Raw genomic sequence first — 13980 nt, 5'->3', positions numbered from 1 at the left:
GTTAGTGCTTACATGTTATAGCACCATAGACATCAATCTATACTGCATTGAGATATAAAAATCAATAGGACATCACAAGGTATGAATATCATTATTGAACATATAAATTTGTACTATTGTAAAAAGATCTGTATTACATAAGAAAAATTGTATATTATTTTATATTTTCGAATATAAAAAGGCGCTTCACAATGATACATTTTCATTGTAACAATAACATAGGAATATATACAATGAAGAAATGAATATACACATGTTTTAACCTTAAATATCACGTAAAGAGATACAATGTACGCTACAATAAATTAGAGGTAAATGATTACAATTATATGAGGCTTATTATTGCATATAATTCATAGTAGTTATATTACAAGTCTGTATGAATTTAGTTGATTACATTACTATGGTACAAAATTGAATATATTCCAAGTGTAGCAAAAGTGAAGAAAGACCTAGATTCTACTGTAGTTATAACTTATATTTAACATTTGTTTGTATATTCAGATGGACACTTACAAATATGTCAGTCTATTCTGAGGTACCAGAATCATTAGAATAGTACAAATTTTGTTTATTACATTGCAATCAATGTAGTGAAAAAAGTTTTTGAAGATAAAAAAATTTATTTTTTTTATACATTGGAATGTTACTTTTACTTTCAAAAGTATCACATATTCATTGAAAACCTAATATTTTGAATAGTAAAATTTATATTTGTAGAAAAAAAATCTTTTTATCTCCCAAAGTAGTTTCTTTGTACATAAACTCTATTAGAACTAAATCTTTTATACAAATCTTAATGACACAAATACTAGACTTATTGTAACTAGTAAATTAACTTTGAAGTTAGAAGCAGCACTTTCAAGTGCCATCATATTCTGACATGGTGTTGCTCTTCGAATAAAATTAAATATAGAATCCACAATATTTGCTGGTGTTGGATCTGAACATTCTTCCAGATCTTTTACAATACAACTTTGAAGTTTGGACATGTCCCTGCAAATACATAAAAAAAGTGTAATTTATATTTGTAGCCATTTTTATCATTACTATCAATTTACTATACTTAAATGCATTAATCCTTACGTGCATTCTTTATTTCCAAGGGCAAGGAGTGGAAGATTATCTAACAAATGTAAAGTTTCAGTGTTGGAATCTGGTTGAATCATATAACTTCCCAAAGTAGAGTTTATACACTGTTGAATTTCCTGTTGTTTCGACTTCAGACACTCTGGCCCATTAGCAGATATGAAAACTGTAAGCAATTAAAATGCTTTTTAGCAATGGTTAGATAATAGTTTCCTATATTAAATGATCCAACAAAAGAATACATACGAGCAATACGATCTCCTTCTTTGTAGCATACAAAATTTAAGAGAGAATCAGTAATATTATGAACAAGTTCTTTATTTTTTCGTTCCTGTGGTTGTACACAATGTTCCACTGCAGTGGTAAAATTTCTGACACATTGCTTAAGAGTGGGAGTTTTTTGGCAGTACTTTTTGAACACTATATCCAAATCTCCAGTAGGCTTGTACTGTTCCATTTCTTGCTCCAATGCTGTGTAGTTAACAAACGAATCAAGGCACTGTTTGAATTTATCCCTTGCATTCTCAACATTCTCGAATGCGCCATCTCCCCCATACTGCTCGCATCTTTGTTTGAAAGCATTTGTAGCTTCTTCCAGAACATGTATTCCAGATGTGTTGATATTATTTATATTCGGGATTCCACTAGATGAGGTTAAGTTGATGGCACTGGAAACTTTGTTTAACACTTCTTGCGCGTTGGGCACATCTTGTTGAGAAATAGTATGTCCAAGAAAGCCTGTAATGAAAGATAATTAATTTATTATTGATATATTGATTTATATAAATATAAGAAAATTTATAATAGACCTTTAATTTATATGCAAATCTTTTTTCCTTTTTTTAAATAATTCAAATCTTTTTTTTAAAATACAATATTCTACTAATAGTAAATTTCCAACAATTCTCTGTTCAAACATTTAATGATTAGCCCAATAAAATCTTTAACTAGATTAAAAAAATATTTATTGCTGTGTATAGTTTTTAATTATCTTTTTAAAATGTTGAAGTCCAAAACGTTTATCTTCGCGGCTATTAAAAATCTTGTTGTAGCATTTCCTGTTCAGAAAGGAAGTAAATATCATGTGGACTTTGCATTGGTTGTTGCTTCGACTTGTAATCACAAAGTATCTATTTTTTATCTGTGTAATCTCCGAAAGTAATTAAATTATTTTGCCATTTAGTATTTATGTCGGTGAGGATTACAATCAATTTAATTACTCTTGTTGTTTTACGAATACATTTCGATACAGCGCAAATATTGTATGTGCACTTTTAGCGTTTTCGAGAAAAACAATTTAAAACATTTAATTGCACTTTATACCTAAATAAGTACCTTTTGGAATGTATTTATTTTTATGCTATTATAAGATCCGTTTTAAGAACATAAAATGTCAAAAATGGATTCTTAAAAATATTTCTATAATATAATAAACAAAAATATCATTTTTAATAAATTTATAAAGTAGATATAAATGTAATTTTTATACAGCATAAAGAAACAATCAAGAACTATTCGTTGCTTATAAAAACACAAGTTTCACAAAAGGTGAACATATAATAGTTGTACAGTAAACCATCGATTTATAGGTTACGATAACGTAAAATTTCTGATAAAATGAATTCAAATAATAAGGAAAGTATACAAAATATATTTTGTACCAGGTTAAATATGTTTTCGTGTGTTCTATGCATATTCTGTTTGTAAAAAACTGAAACAGTTTCATAGAGTACAAAGTGCATGGATTGAATCAACGTGCAATCTGTGCGTTCGTCACACGTGTACTATAATGATAAGTAGTCCGGTACAAGGAGAGAACAATGCAGTCTTTAACTTTACTTCCCATCAATACATGATTCCCATGATCGTTATACTATCTTTGTAAATATCTATGTGAGATACGGTACTCTATTTATTAAACATCTGCACAGAGATCATACATTATGTCCATAAATCGAGCATTCGATACGATGTAACTGCATTTAATCCCAATGACCGTATTGTTATCGATTACGCGAGTATGTACGAAGGTCATTTTCGTTTCTTGATCATAAAGTCGAAAGCAAGATTCGAGATTTGACTGTTTGCTATGTTCGATATAGAACAATGATCAGTTCTTTCAAATAATACATAACCGGAAACAACTGCGTTTTGATTGGTAACGCTTAATCCTGATGTGTTTGTTCATAAAACAACGTTTCCTATTAGAGGCATTATTTATCATACAAAAAAATAAACCATTCGTAAACATGATTTTGCACATGCGATCATCTTACGTATGCCAAATTTTTTCTTCCGCCTCGGTCGATCGTGCACGCAAGTCTTCTTTTTGTTTTTATAAGATATCGCGTGTCATGAATCATTGTTAGGAATTCTGTCAATGAAAAAAATAGAGAAAAAGATGCAAAAAAAAAACGATCTAATCATTTCTAACTAATAGGAAGGAGAAAATTCCATGTAGCAACTTACCAGAGAGGAATATCATGGCAGTTAATGTGGTAGAGTATTTGATCATTTCTATTTTGTTGCTAAAATATGTTCGACCAGGGATTGTGTGGAGATGCTTGCCAACGTCGGAACACTATGTATTATCCGGAAAAGTAGAGAAAAGTATTTATATGATGAAATAACGAGACAGAAATGTACGTTCAGTTACGCATCACAAGTGTCACTTTGAGTGCATTCGAATTGTTCTGTTTATTATAAGAAGCATACGCCGATGTGTCAGCGTTGTCTGGAAAATTAGTGAAAGGAAGAGAGATAAGAGAGCGAGACACAGTGATTTCGAAAGCGGAGGACAGAGATACACTGTAGTAACTCCCGAGAACAATATTTCGATACTAAGTTGTTGAGCGCACGCGCTCCGCTTATATAAATCTCATATGCATAGTATGTATATATACTCCATATACTACCTTTGCTTCTGTGTTAATTTTAATTCGATTCTATGAATATGTATGCACATATATATATATCACCTAATGTAATCTAGTTGTCTTGCATAATTTTTCCTGTTTTGAAAATAAGTAATTTTGCATTCAATAAATTATACTGAAGTAATTATATGTACATAATTTAATAGTAGTTGAACATTTTACATAGAAAGTTATAAAGTTTGAATCGGTCCTTAATAATTTAGAATTTAGACAATCTTTAGAATATTTTATATATAATAAATATCGATATAATTTATTTGGTAATTTATACATTTATAAGATATATTTAAAATACTGAATATACAGATTCCTCGGTAGTATAGTGGTTAGTATCCCCGCCTGTCACGCGGGAGACCGGGGTTCGATTCCCCGCCGGGGAGATGTCTTTTTTGCATAATTTTCAAATAACTTTCTCTTGTTTTTATTCCTTCCTTTTTTATATAATTATAACGTAAAAAATATATATTTTAATAAATGTCTATATTTCGTAAAGTATACTCAAAACTATATTTTACTGTCGCTACTTTGAGATGTTTGATTGATATCCAACTACAATTATTTAATCCAGTTCGTTCGTCGTTATGAAACACAATGGCCTTGCTATGAAAATGCAAGGATCGTTTTCACGCCGTAAGATAAAGTCCTCTGTGTCCTGACTGTTATTGTAGTCTTTTGTATACGACTGTATACTTGTATACTTTTACTCTTGCAAATATTTGATCCTTACAATAAATAGTAGAGACTTCAGTGATATATTTAAGCATATATGCTTTTAATAACCTTCACAATATAACGAGGTCCAAAATTAAAGCATCAAATAACAGCACTGATTGGTGCAATGACAATCAGGGCCGCATGCGACACACTGTCTTTTTGAATACCGTCTATACCAATGGTAAAGTCCATGCAATATTAAATTAGGTTTCAAGACTCTAGATTCTTAAAGTGGTGTTATCCTTTTAAGTGCTTTTTCGCAATACAAAAGGGGCGACTTTAGGCCTTTATTCGTAGGGCACAGTCATGGGAAAAATATTACGATTTCATTTTCTTCAATCAATCAAAATATCCCATTTTAAACAAGTCAGTAGGAATTATATTTTGATATTCCACTTTTAAAAGCTTTACTAGCAACTTCTTCAAGTAGTAGATAGAAAGATTACAACCAAATCAGTGAATGAATACCTTTGATGTATCTTTTGAGAGTTCGATTAGTGAGAAATTGGTGAGTGAGATTCGGGTTATATTTCACTGTTGAGTTCACAAGGTTTCACGTAAACAACATAACAACTTAAGCGATCCTGCTTAAGCTTCATCTTCTCAGGTTTCTATCTATTTGTTCATTGCAATGACTCGGATATGTGACATTTGATCTGTTTTGCATTTTTATGAAATCTGTTGCAAATAATACTGCGAAAATAGGAAAGATAGTCTTTATATGTGCATATGAATAATATAACAGCAATTCAACATAAAGAGTAATGTAGTGAACAATATAAATGTGTTAAAATAAAAAGATTTATAATGTTAAATATATATAAATGTATGTGAATCAGTTCACCATTAAAATAGAAACTGCATTCATGCAATCCTCGGTAGTATAGTGGTCAGTATCCCCGCCTGTCACGCGGGAGACCGGGGTTCGATTCCCCGCCGGGGAGATATTTTTTTTTTAAATTAAATTTATCATATTTGTAAGTTGATGCAAGGATAAAATATTTTCAAGAGTCAAGAAGTAACTAGACCATATCGGCCTGCAAAGTTATTTATGTTTTGTTAACATTTGGTAAGAGTATACTATGCTAAAGTAGCCTGTATACAAAAATGTAGAATACCAAACAAAGGAAGGCGAAAGACTTAATCTCCTCAACGTGATCATGAAACCTTTGCATTTCATATCAGGGCTATTCTGTTTCGTAGAGACTGACTGAAACTGTTAATTTTTATAAATAGATGTTTTTTACTGACCTTTTAACTCAGGAATTAAAGTGTTGTTTTGAAATAAAAAAGATGATAGTCACAAAAAGTATTGTTATTTCGTAACTAATTGGTAATACCCGTTTCATTTGTTCCTTGTGTAACGTCAATTCGCATCAGAGACCAGGCCACACACCACGGACAGGATGGCACCCAGATGTCTGCACATCCTTGGCGGGTACCCTCAATAGTCTTAAGTATCCACCAGGGGTCTTGGAATTTTTATAGTTAAGGTCCTTCGGACCAAGCGAGTGTTTCTTGTCTTAGATTCCCTTTTACGTTTATTGTCTACCACGTGTTAGCCTAGAAAGTTGGTTTTCTTCACATCTGGTATGTTCCGTTAGCAATTTTCTCGCGAAGGCGGCTAAAACCCTCCCTGGCCCACCAATCGTCTTATTATCCAATCGGAGACAGTGTCTACTGCCCTTACTTCCTTGACCAAAATTGTCATCAACAAATCCGATAGTCCCGCGTCCTTAGACACACCCACCCCTAGCCTTCCTCAGCTACAGTATCGTCAGTAAGACTCACTTATTCTGTATCCTTAGAATAGTCAACATATCTTTTACCGGTCTCTACTCTTATAACAGTCGCGTACTTGATATATCATTGTAACTGAGTCTTACATAACGTGTTTGGAGTGAATTGTGATTTATTTTAATTCAGTGTGTATTACATTGTGATTGCTGAATTCGTAATAAAGTTTAATTAAAACCAAATTAATGGTTGTGTTACGTCTCAGCTATTTTATTTCATCAACCAACCCTTAAGTTTACGTGACACCTGCAGCGGTGAACGTACTGGACAGAATTGTAGTCAAAGAAGCTGAACGTCGTAAAATAATATCAGGAAGTGTATTTTTGATTCTAGAAACGAACAGATGATTTCTCCAAAACGTACTGCTGGTTTCCTATTAAATATTGTAAGTAAAACCGAAAAGAAGTTGCAGAACTGTTAACCCACAACGTAGTATGGAAGAGGACCCAATTTATGGCACCCTCGAGTGTCCCCATCTTCTCTTTCCAAATCCGTGGGTGACGAAAGCTACGAACAGTTACTTACTTTTTCTTGTACTATTTTTATATATATGTAATTCTACTGATTTTGAAATATTTTTAAAAGTTTTCATTTTACTTTAAATACAGCAACTAGTATTACGGGCATACAATACTTTCCTTGCGGTTTTGAAATAAATGCTCAAATATTACTATTATTAGACTGTTTACAGGGAAGATGCCAAAATTTTTTAATAAAATATTAATTTTTATACCATAATATCTACAAACAAATAAAATTTCATATCGTAACGCGCGTATATGTTATAGTAAAATCTTATTATTCTGTTAATTGTAGTTTTCAGCTTTTCTACGTAATAAAGTTTTTATTATTTAAAACGTGTTCATACTATTATATCTATTAAAAAAATAAAAGGTAGGGAGGCGTAGAAAAAGATTTTTTATTCGGAGAAGCATAGTAGCATAAAGATTGGAGAGCGTTGAAATATGGCATGATAATAGACTCGTAGTAAAATTTGCTAATAGCTGAAAATAGGTCATATTACACCAGTTTTTAGAGATATTTTGTCTTTTCCTACGCAGCATCGGTGGTTCAGTGGTAGAATGCTCGCCTGCCACGCGGGCGGCCCGGGTTCGATTCCCGGCCGATGCAAAGTACTTTTTTGCCTTATGAATTGTAATTTTCTATTACGTACTGTGTTTTATTTTTTTTTATACCATTATGCGTATCATTCTCTGTGTTGCAATTTTAAAATAGACAACCCGTGACCTACGATGTAATACCTAAGAGGACTTAATTTATTACACTCTTAAGGTTGTGTCGCTACCACTTCCTAGATCCCATTAGTATAGAAAACTGAACGATTGTTTTGTATATTTTTAAGGCTTCGCGTTCTCTTACTGTATAACGACTATTAGGTAAAATAACTGAAATAATATCTGTGTTCTTTACTTAAACAATAGAATTTGGTACTTGGCAACTCTGCGATTTCAAGTCACTTGAATGGCTGCGTATTTTTATATGCATATATATACATACATATGTAGATAACAATACTGAAAACACGCACATTAAGTATCAACTAGAAGTTATTCAAAAGCTAGGGTACGAAAATGGCAACACACAGATTTTTCTTTCTTGTTTCTTCGAAACAAGTGCAAATTTTTCTTTTAAGGTTTCTTATAATAAATTTCTTACTAGCATTTATAACTAAACTTGATAACATTGCTTAGAAGGCAACTTTGTTATTTGCATTGGGCTATTATATTTATAGATAATATGTATACGTATATGCATAAGTATATGATCGTTGTTATGAGATTAAGTCAGTTGTTAAATCTAATTACCAGATTTAGCAGCGTGTGTCTTTTTTATGTATGTATATACATGATCGATTATCTGTTTGAATTAGGCCTGAAGTTAGTAGGTTTGTATGTTTTAATAATTGCTTTTATATGTTTGTTGTCGAAAAAGATCCTTCGCGAGGGTACGGCCTGAGAAAACTCCTTCAGGGCCTGTTGCAAAAATATGATGTACAATGCAAATTTGTACTACAAACTTATGATGAATCACTGTGTCTGTCGCACATCAGTCCATTGTAGTAAATACAATAAGTAGGTCTAGAGCTTTCGAACGGATCTTAGATGCCAATATCAACCAAAAGTATTTAAAAGTGAGTACTGAGATTATATTAAAATTTATTATCTAAAACTAGATCATACTAGTTATATTTCTACATAATATTTTGAAATGTTTCCCGTAGCATCGGTGGTTCAGTGGTAGAATGCTCGCCTGCCACGCGGGCGGCCCGGGTTCGATTCCCGGCCGATGCAACCTTTTTTTCTTTTTTCTTTGTAATTTTATAGTATGCTATAATTTTAACAGTTTTTTTCATATATCGTAGAATTTATTATAGATTTATTAAATAAACATTACAATTGTCACAATAACATAGTTGATAATTTAATCCACGGTAAAGGAATGAGATAAAGATTGGTATTATCAAAAACTGATAATTTATCGAACATCTATCAAATATTAAACTAGAAGATATTTTGACTAGGGTAAAGATATCTTACTAATTGAAGTACTTTGAAAGGGATTAATACTAAATGGAGATTAAAATCGTTTGAGAAATCGAAGAAAATCGTGACGCATGGCTGAGGTATTTGTATAAGGATTCCCAACTAAATATTAAGCATCCAATTTTCGTCACACTCTCTTATACTTTAAAATATATGTAATTGGAGGAGTGAAATTGAAAAAGATTACCGATTAAGAATTATAATGCTTGAAATTGCTTTCTAAGGCTTGAATAGGTGAAATTGTATTACTCAAAGAATGCATGAAATGGCATCCTATTTTACAGTATGAGTATATGTGCTTGCTTCGCTGCATTGGACCCAGTAACCAAGCTTCTGTCCTTACAAGCTATGCACACATTTCACAGATGGTCGTGTATACAAATATATAAATAGCCAACTTGGTGCAGTGGTTCTCAAACTGGACCAAACATTCTAGTCAGAAAAATAGTCACATATGTGTAAATGTTTAAACGTATAAATACCTTCTCTGTTTATTGCGAACATTAATTAATATTGATTAAATTTATATACAATATTTAAGAATTACGAAAAACATTTTTAGATCAGATTGAGAAACACTGTAGTGTTATAGATATGAGGATCAACGGATTATTTTGCTAGCTTCTTCACAGAACACCTTAGTCATCAATTAGTTGCATTGGGTGAAAATCGGCCGGTAGGCGAAGCTAGTAACCATGAATTATTACATAAGTCAGTTTGCTGTATTCCGCAAATTGTCTAGGGGTTTGCGCATGAATTTTTCATTAGCCACTACTAGTTGCGCGAATACTTTAAAGGTCAACATTAAGCACGACAGTCGTAAATTTAAAACCAATATAAATAGAACTGAAGGAACACCTCGTTGCAGGACTGTGTAAAGATTCAGAGTTTATATGCATTTCGCATCATTAAATCGAAATAGGCGTCATGATCGATGCTTGCACTGATGGCGCTGTAATAGTTCATAAATTCTTCTTCAGTGACCTGTAACGAAAATTATGAATGCTGCAATTCGCCCAAAGTCAGTTTTAATCGCGATAATTACACCGTTACGATAAAGCAATCTCTCTACATTATTATATTCAACTATTATTTTAGTAATTATTATTACTAATCATTATTTGGTTACTCTACTTTATTATATTCAATTATTATTTTAGTGATTATTATTATTACTACTTATTATTTAATTTACTATATTTTATTACATTCAACTATTATTTATAATAAAAATTTCCAATAGAGAAAAGAAGATACTCACAGTGCCATCTCTGGTATTATTTTGTTCAAAGTTGGCCAGAAACTTATTCAGAATACTGTCCTCACTTTCTTCACCGCTGATATAACGGGGATGGCACTTGACATTGTAAACTCCTTTCAAATCTTCGATCGTAATCACTCCATCGCCGGTTTTATCCAGTTTTTTAAAGGCTTGATCCACCACGTTTCTGCGATTTTGAGACATCGGCGGCTACACAAAAATTTTTTTATTCAGAATCCAGCAATTTATTGAATTACCTAATTCGGAAAATACACTTACTCTTATGCCAGCGATGAATTCGTCGACGCTGATGTTCCCATCGTTGTCTGTGTCGAATTTCGTGAACATGTTTTGGATATCCTCCTCTGGAAGTTCCAGACCACTTTCTTGAAGGCCTCTGGTGAATTCATCTAGGTTCAACTTCTTGTTTCCGTCATCGTCCATACGACGAAAAGCTCTATATAAATTAACTTGTGGTATAGTATAATAAATTATTATGTTTCTCTGGAAGTTTATAATAAATTAATTTATGGTACAAATGAGATAAGAGAGATTCTAAGGCTTAAAATGAGACGAAAATGAAAATTAACAAAATTGTAGAAAATTAAATGTGTAGAAGGTTCATTCTTGAGAAAATCGATTTTGAAAATTTGCGATAATCAATAGCAGCTTATTCCAAATATATAATGTGACAATATGTCAAAAATATAGAATAACATTTTTTCATTTGAAGTCCTATTTTCGAGAAAATCGAATTTGCGAATTTGCCTAATATGTGTGTCCAGTTAATTCTTAATTGACGTATTGAAATTTTGTTTTCTCCAAAACGAGGCCTTAGACGACAAAATTTTGTTCTTCATTTTCAACTCATTCTCATATGTAAAATAACCTTCTGCCAATTATCGGTTACTATCCAGTCGAGAATCAATCAATTTACGTATATATACTTCGCAAATTTTCAAACTTGATCTCTGTCTCAAAATCGAAACCTCTAATACAATTTTGCTATTTTCGATCTTCGTTTTATTTTGAGCTGTGGGACCTCACTGACCTCATTTATACCACGAATTACTATCCTGTATAATGAATTATATGTCTATGGAATTTTATAGTAAGCTCTTGTTAAGTGTCATAGGATAATATATGTAAAAGATTTGGAATTTTGGATTACATAATTTATATATATATAATAAATAAAAAAGGAATTGTTAACTTACCTGCCCAACCCTAGGATGCCATTGGCACCTCTGGCCAGACAGAGCAAACGAAGTTTCTCTATGGAGTCCGTGGTGTTATACAGGGCCCGTTGGGCCTTATTGATCATCTCAGTTTCTTGCCTGGTTGTTGCGCTCTGTGGTCTGTTCAAGAACATTTCTGAAAGAGAAATCCGCACAGTGACTCATGACTATGACTCAGGTGTTTGGAAAGAGACAGAAAATCTGTATTCAACATCTCGATTTTCTGATTATTCTTATAAAGTAATCTATAACTTTCAACTATACATATACATCGTCTATTATTCCAGGAACCTGCTATTGTTCCATTCACAAAATCCAGATATACGTTTGTATATTAATCCTTGCAATTTCTTATCTTAATTAGATAAATGCAGAAATAAGTAAGAGGTGGGAAAATTGGAAGAGAAGTGGAAATTGCTTTCAATTTCTTAACGTTACGTTATGTTTTTTTCCTTGCTCTATATGAAGTGGCAACGCAATGCGTCCCCACTGTGCATACTTCGATCGTTTCGTTAATTAGACGCAATTTAATTCCTCCAAAGGTGCAGTAGAGGTCCCGCTCTAACTTGGTTAACTAAATAGCTAGAAAGGAACACTAACTCGTCGAAATTGACCCATTGAAAAACTGAAATGAGAATATTGGATCGATTTCGCACGTACGATTAGACGATCGATCGTTGAACGATTCTTGCTTTATGCGCCAAATTATTCCATCAATTATTTGTAAGCATGAAAGCAGAGCGGAAATTGCCACAACTGGTAATAAAATTAGCGAAGACAGAACGATGTAAATTACAGTGAAACTTTAGTATATTTTTACGGGAGTCAGTGAAATAATTATCAGTGAGTCATTCGTTAAAAACAGTTATGCACAAAAAAGAATTATCCTTGGAACAAGTTGCACTAAAATATGTATATAGTGTTTGTACTAATCTAAAATCTGAATATCGATATTGACCTTTAGATCGAGATCTCGATTTGTTTCTGTTCAAACATAAGCACTTGTGCTGAGCTAAAGATCTTTAAAATACTTTATTTATGTGGGTAATTTAGAATGACTGCCTTAATTACAATAATTCGAAATTTTTCTTTCTATACTAATTTATTTATTTATCAAATTTAATCTTGATTTAACTTACTTTGGTATCTTGGAGCTGCATATACTGTTTTTTAGAATAATTCTAATCCACTGGTGATGATAAAAAGAGTGAAAAGAATTCGTAGCTCCTTTGAGGAGAACCGGAAGGCGAGTGACAAGGGATTCCCTGGAAGCGGATCCGCGCATTCTATAGGACGCTACACACTGGATTACACACGTGAACAGATAAAACACATTCACGTATGAAAACAAGGTGTGTTCGACATACATAAACCATACGATAGTCTGTAGAAAACGTATCCATAACGACCGACTAGTCACAACATGTGTATCGGAAAAAAATTCACGCGTGATCAGTCACCGCTACCAATTTCCTGTCGATAATTCTCCCATGATTACCAACTAAAATCCTCAATAAATTCTATGTCTAATTGTTAAGTGTAGCACCACCTTTCAAAATGGCATTAGGATTCTCGAGAGTAAGAATATAATTTTCTACTTGTTTATTAAAAAGTAAAGTTATTTTAATTGGTATTAAAGTTCAAATGATTCAAAGTTGTTTTATTGCGTAATTATGTTACAGTAATGATCATATCCGGTCTTTGTTCCAGGAGACCTATTCTGTTGAACAATATGTATCTAGTTACTATTCGTTGACAAGCAGTATTATATGATGAAAGTAATTTTGCGTCTGAAATTATCTCGACGATGTGACATCACACTGTGATATATAGAAAGATAATGATAATATGTATTGCTTTGACCTTGAAAAATAACCATCCGTTTTAATTGCACATATATTAATAATTTTTACTGTACACAGAATATATTTAATTAGAAGTGCTTAATAATTACTTTAAATTCTATTGCGTTGTTGTATTATCGCATTGCTAATACATATTTATGTATAAATAAAGTAAAATATAAAATTCCAATGCGCACTTACTCAAGATCAAGAATTTGAATTGATTTTACCGACATAGAAACAGATGATAAGTTATCGATTGACCGAAATTACGCTTATCACCTATCGGTAACTATCATATTGTTGAATTTTTTAAAATTTTATTAATTATAAATTTCTTTAAATACCATGTTTTCATACCAAATTATTTTGTATATTAAGGAACGTAGTATTAAAACAAACTATTTAGTAAATATATTATTAAAAAACGGAAATATCAAGGGAATATTCTAGAATAGTAAATGCCATGTGTTGTGTCTCTCCACCAATCCGAAGAAGACATTTGGACCAAGTTCCAGCCGGCTTGTATCTCATTGG

The 13980-nt window shown here is 32.1% G+C and overlaps 2 protein-coding genes, 1 long non-coding RNA gene and 4 other non-coding genes across 10 annotated transcripts; 5 read left to right on the top strand and 2 right to left on the bottom strand.

Annotated features, from left to right (window-relative positions):
- Positions 1-330: 330 nt before the first annotated feature.
- LOC105681575 (27 kDa hemolymph protein) lies at positions 331-3954 on the bottom strand. Its single transcript, XM_012392270.2, has 4 exons — positions 3559-3954; positions 1336-1827; positions 1087-1255; positions 331-996 (listed from the first exon to the last, which is right to left on the bottom strand). The coding sequence occupies exons 1-4, from the start codon at positions 3602-3604 to the stop codon at positions 786-788; spliced, it is 918 nt and encodes a 305-aa protein (XP_012247693.1). The 5' UTR covers positions 3605-3954; the 3' UTR covers positions 331-785.
- A 379-nt stretch (positions 3955-4333) lies between these two features.
- TRNAD-GUC lies at positions 4334-4405 on the top strand. Its single transcript has one exon. It is a non-coding gene; the product is annotated as a tRNA-Asp (tRNA).
- Positions 4406-5611: 1206 nt separating this feature from the next.
- TRNAD-GUC lies at positions 5612-5683 on the top strand. Its single transcript has one exon. It is a non-coding gene; the product is annotated as a tRNA-Asp (tRNA).
- Positions 5684-7596: 1913 nt separating this feature from the next.
- On the top strand, positions 7597-7667 carry TRNAG-GCC. The gene has a single exon. It is a non-coding gene; the product is annotated as a tRNA-Gly (tRNA).
- LOC112213826 lies at positions 7609-8829 on the top strand. The gene is made up of 3 exons (XR_004462749.1): positions 7609-7691; positions 8490-8688; positions 8779-8829. It is a non-coding gene; the product is annotated as an uncharacterized LOC112213826 (long non-coding RNA).
- Positions 8778-8848, top strand: TRNAG-GCC. Its single transcript has one exon. It is a non-coding gene; the product is annotated as a tRNA-Gly (tRNA).
- Positions 8849-8916: 68 nt separating this feature from the next.
- Positions 8917-13590, bottom strand: LOC100741319 (calcyphosin-like protein). 4 transcript variants are annotated; one of them, XM_012392266.3, is made up of 6 exons: positions 12967-13101; positions 12739-12864; positions 11579-11735; positions 10641-10818; positions 10362-10571; positions 8917-10084 (listed from the first exon to the last, which is right to left on the bottom strand). In XM_012392266.3, the coding sequence occupies exons 3-6, from the start codon at positions 11731-11733 to the stop codon at positions 9983-9985; spliced, it is 645 nt and encodes a 214-aa protein (XP_012247689.1). In that variant the 5' UTR covers positions 11734-11735; positions 12739-12864; positions 12967-13101; the 3' UTR covers positions 8917-9982. The 4 variants fall into 4 exon arrangements, with proteins under 4 accessions (XP_012247689.1, XP_012247688.1, XP_033179810.1 ...); XM_012392265.3 differs by lacking the exons at positions 12739-12864; positions 12967-13101 and adding an exon at positions 13463-13590; XM_033323919.1 differs by having other exon boundaries at positions 12739-13037.
- Positions 13591-13980: the final 390 nt, after the last annotated feature.

Source organism: Bombus impatiens, unplaced genomic scaffold (genome assembly GCF_000188095.3).
Source record: "Bombus impatiens unplaced genomic scaffold, BIMP_2.2 scf_1334, whole genome shotgun sequence".
NCBI lineage: Eukaryota > Metazoa > Arthropoda > Insecta > Hymenoptera > Apidae > Bombus > Bombus impatiens.
This window is presented reverse-complemented; position numbering and strand designations above follow the sequence as displayed.

Bases quoted from the DNA above. Each gene is read 5' to 3' on its own strand.
- LOC105681575 (XM_012392270.2), bottom strand. From the start codon at position 3,604: ATGATCAAATACTCTACCACATTAACTGCCATGATATTCCTCTCTG. The intron at 1,256-1,335 runs GTATGTATTCTT...AATTGCTTACAG, and splicing joins AGAAGGAGATCGTATTGCTC to TTTTCATATCTGCTAATGGG. The intron at 997-1,086 runs GTAAGGATTAAT...ATGTATTTGCAG, and splicing joins CTTGGAAATAAAGAATGCAC to GGACATGTCCAAACTTCAAA.
- LOC100741319 (XM_012392265.3), bottom strand. The intron at 10,819-11,578 runs GTAAGTTAACAA...TAATTTATATAG, and splicing joins GGCATCCTAGGGTTGGGCAG to AGCTTTTCGTCGTATGGACG. The intron at 10,572-10,640 runs GTAAGTGTATTT...ATTTTTGTGTAG, and splicing joins AATTCATCGCTGGCATAAGA to CCGCCGATGTCTCAAAATCG.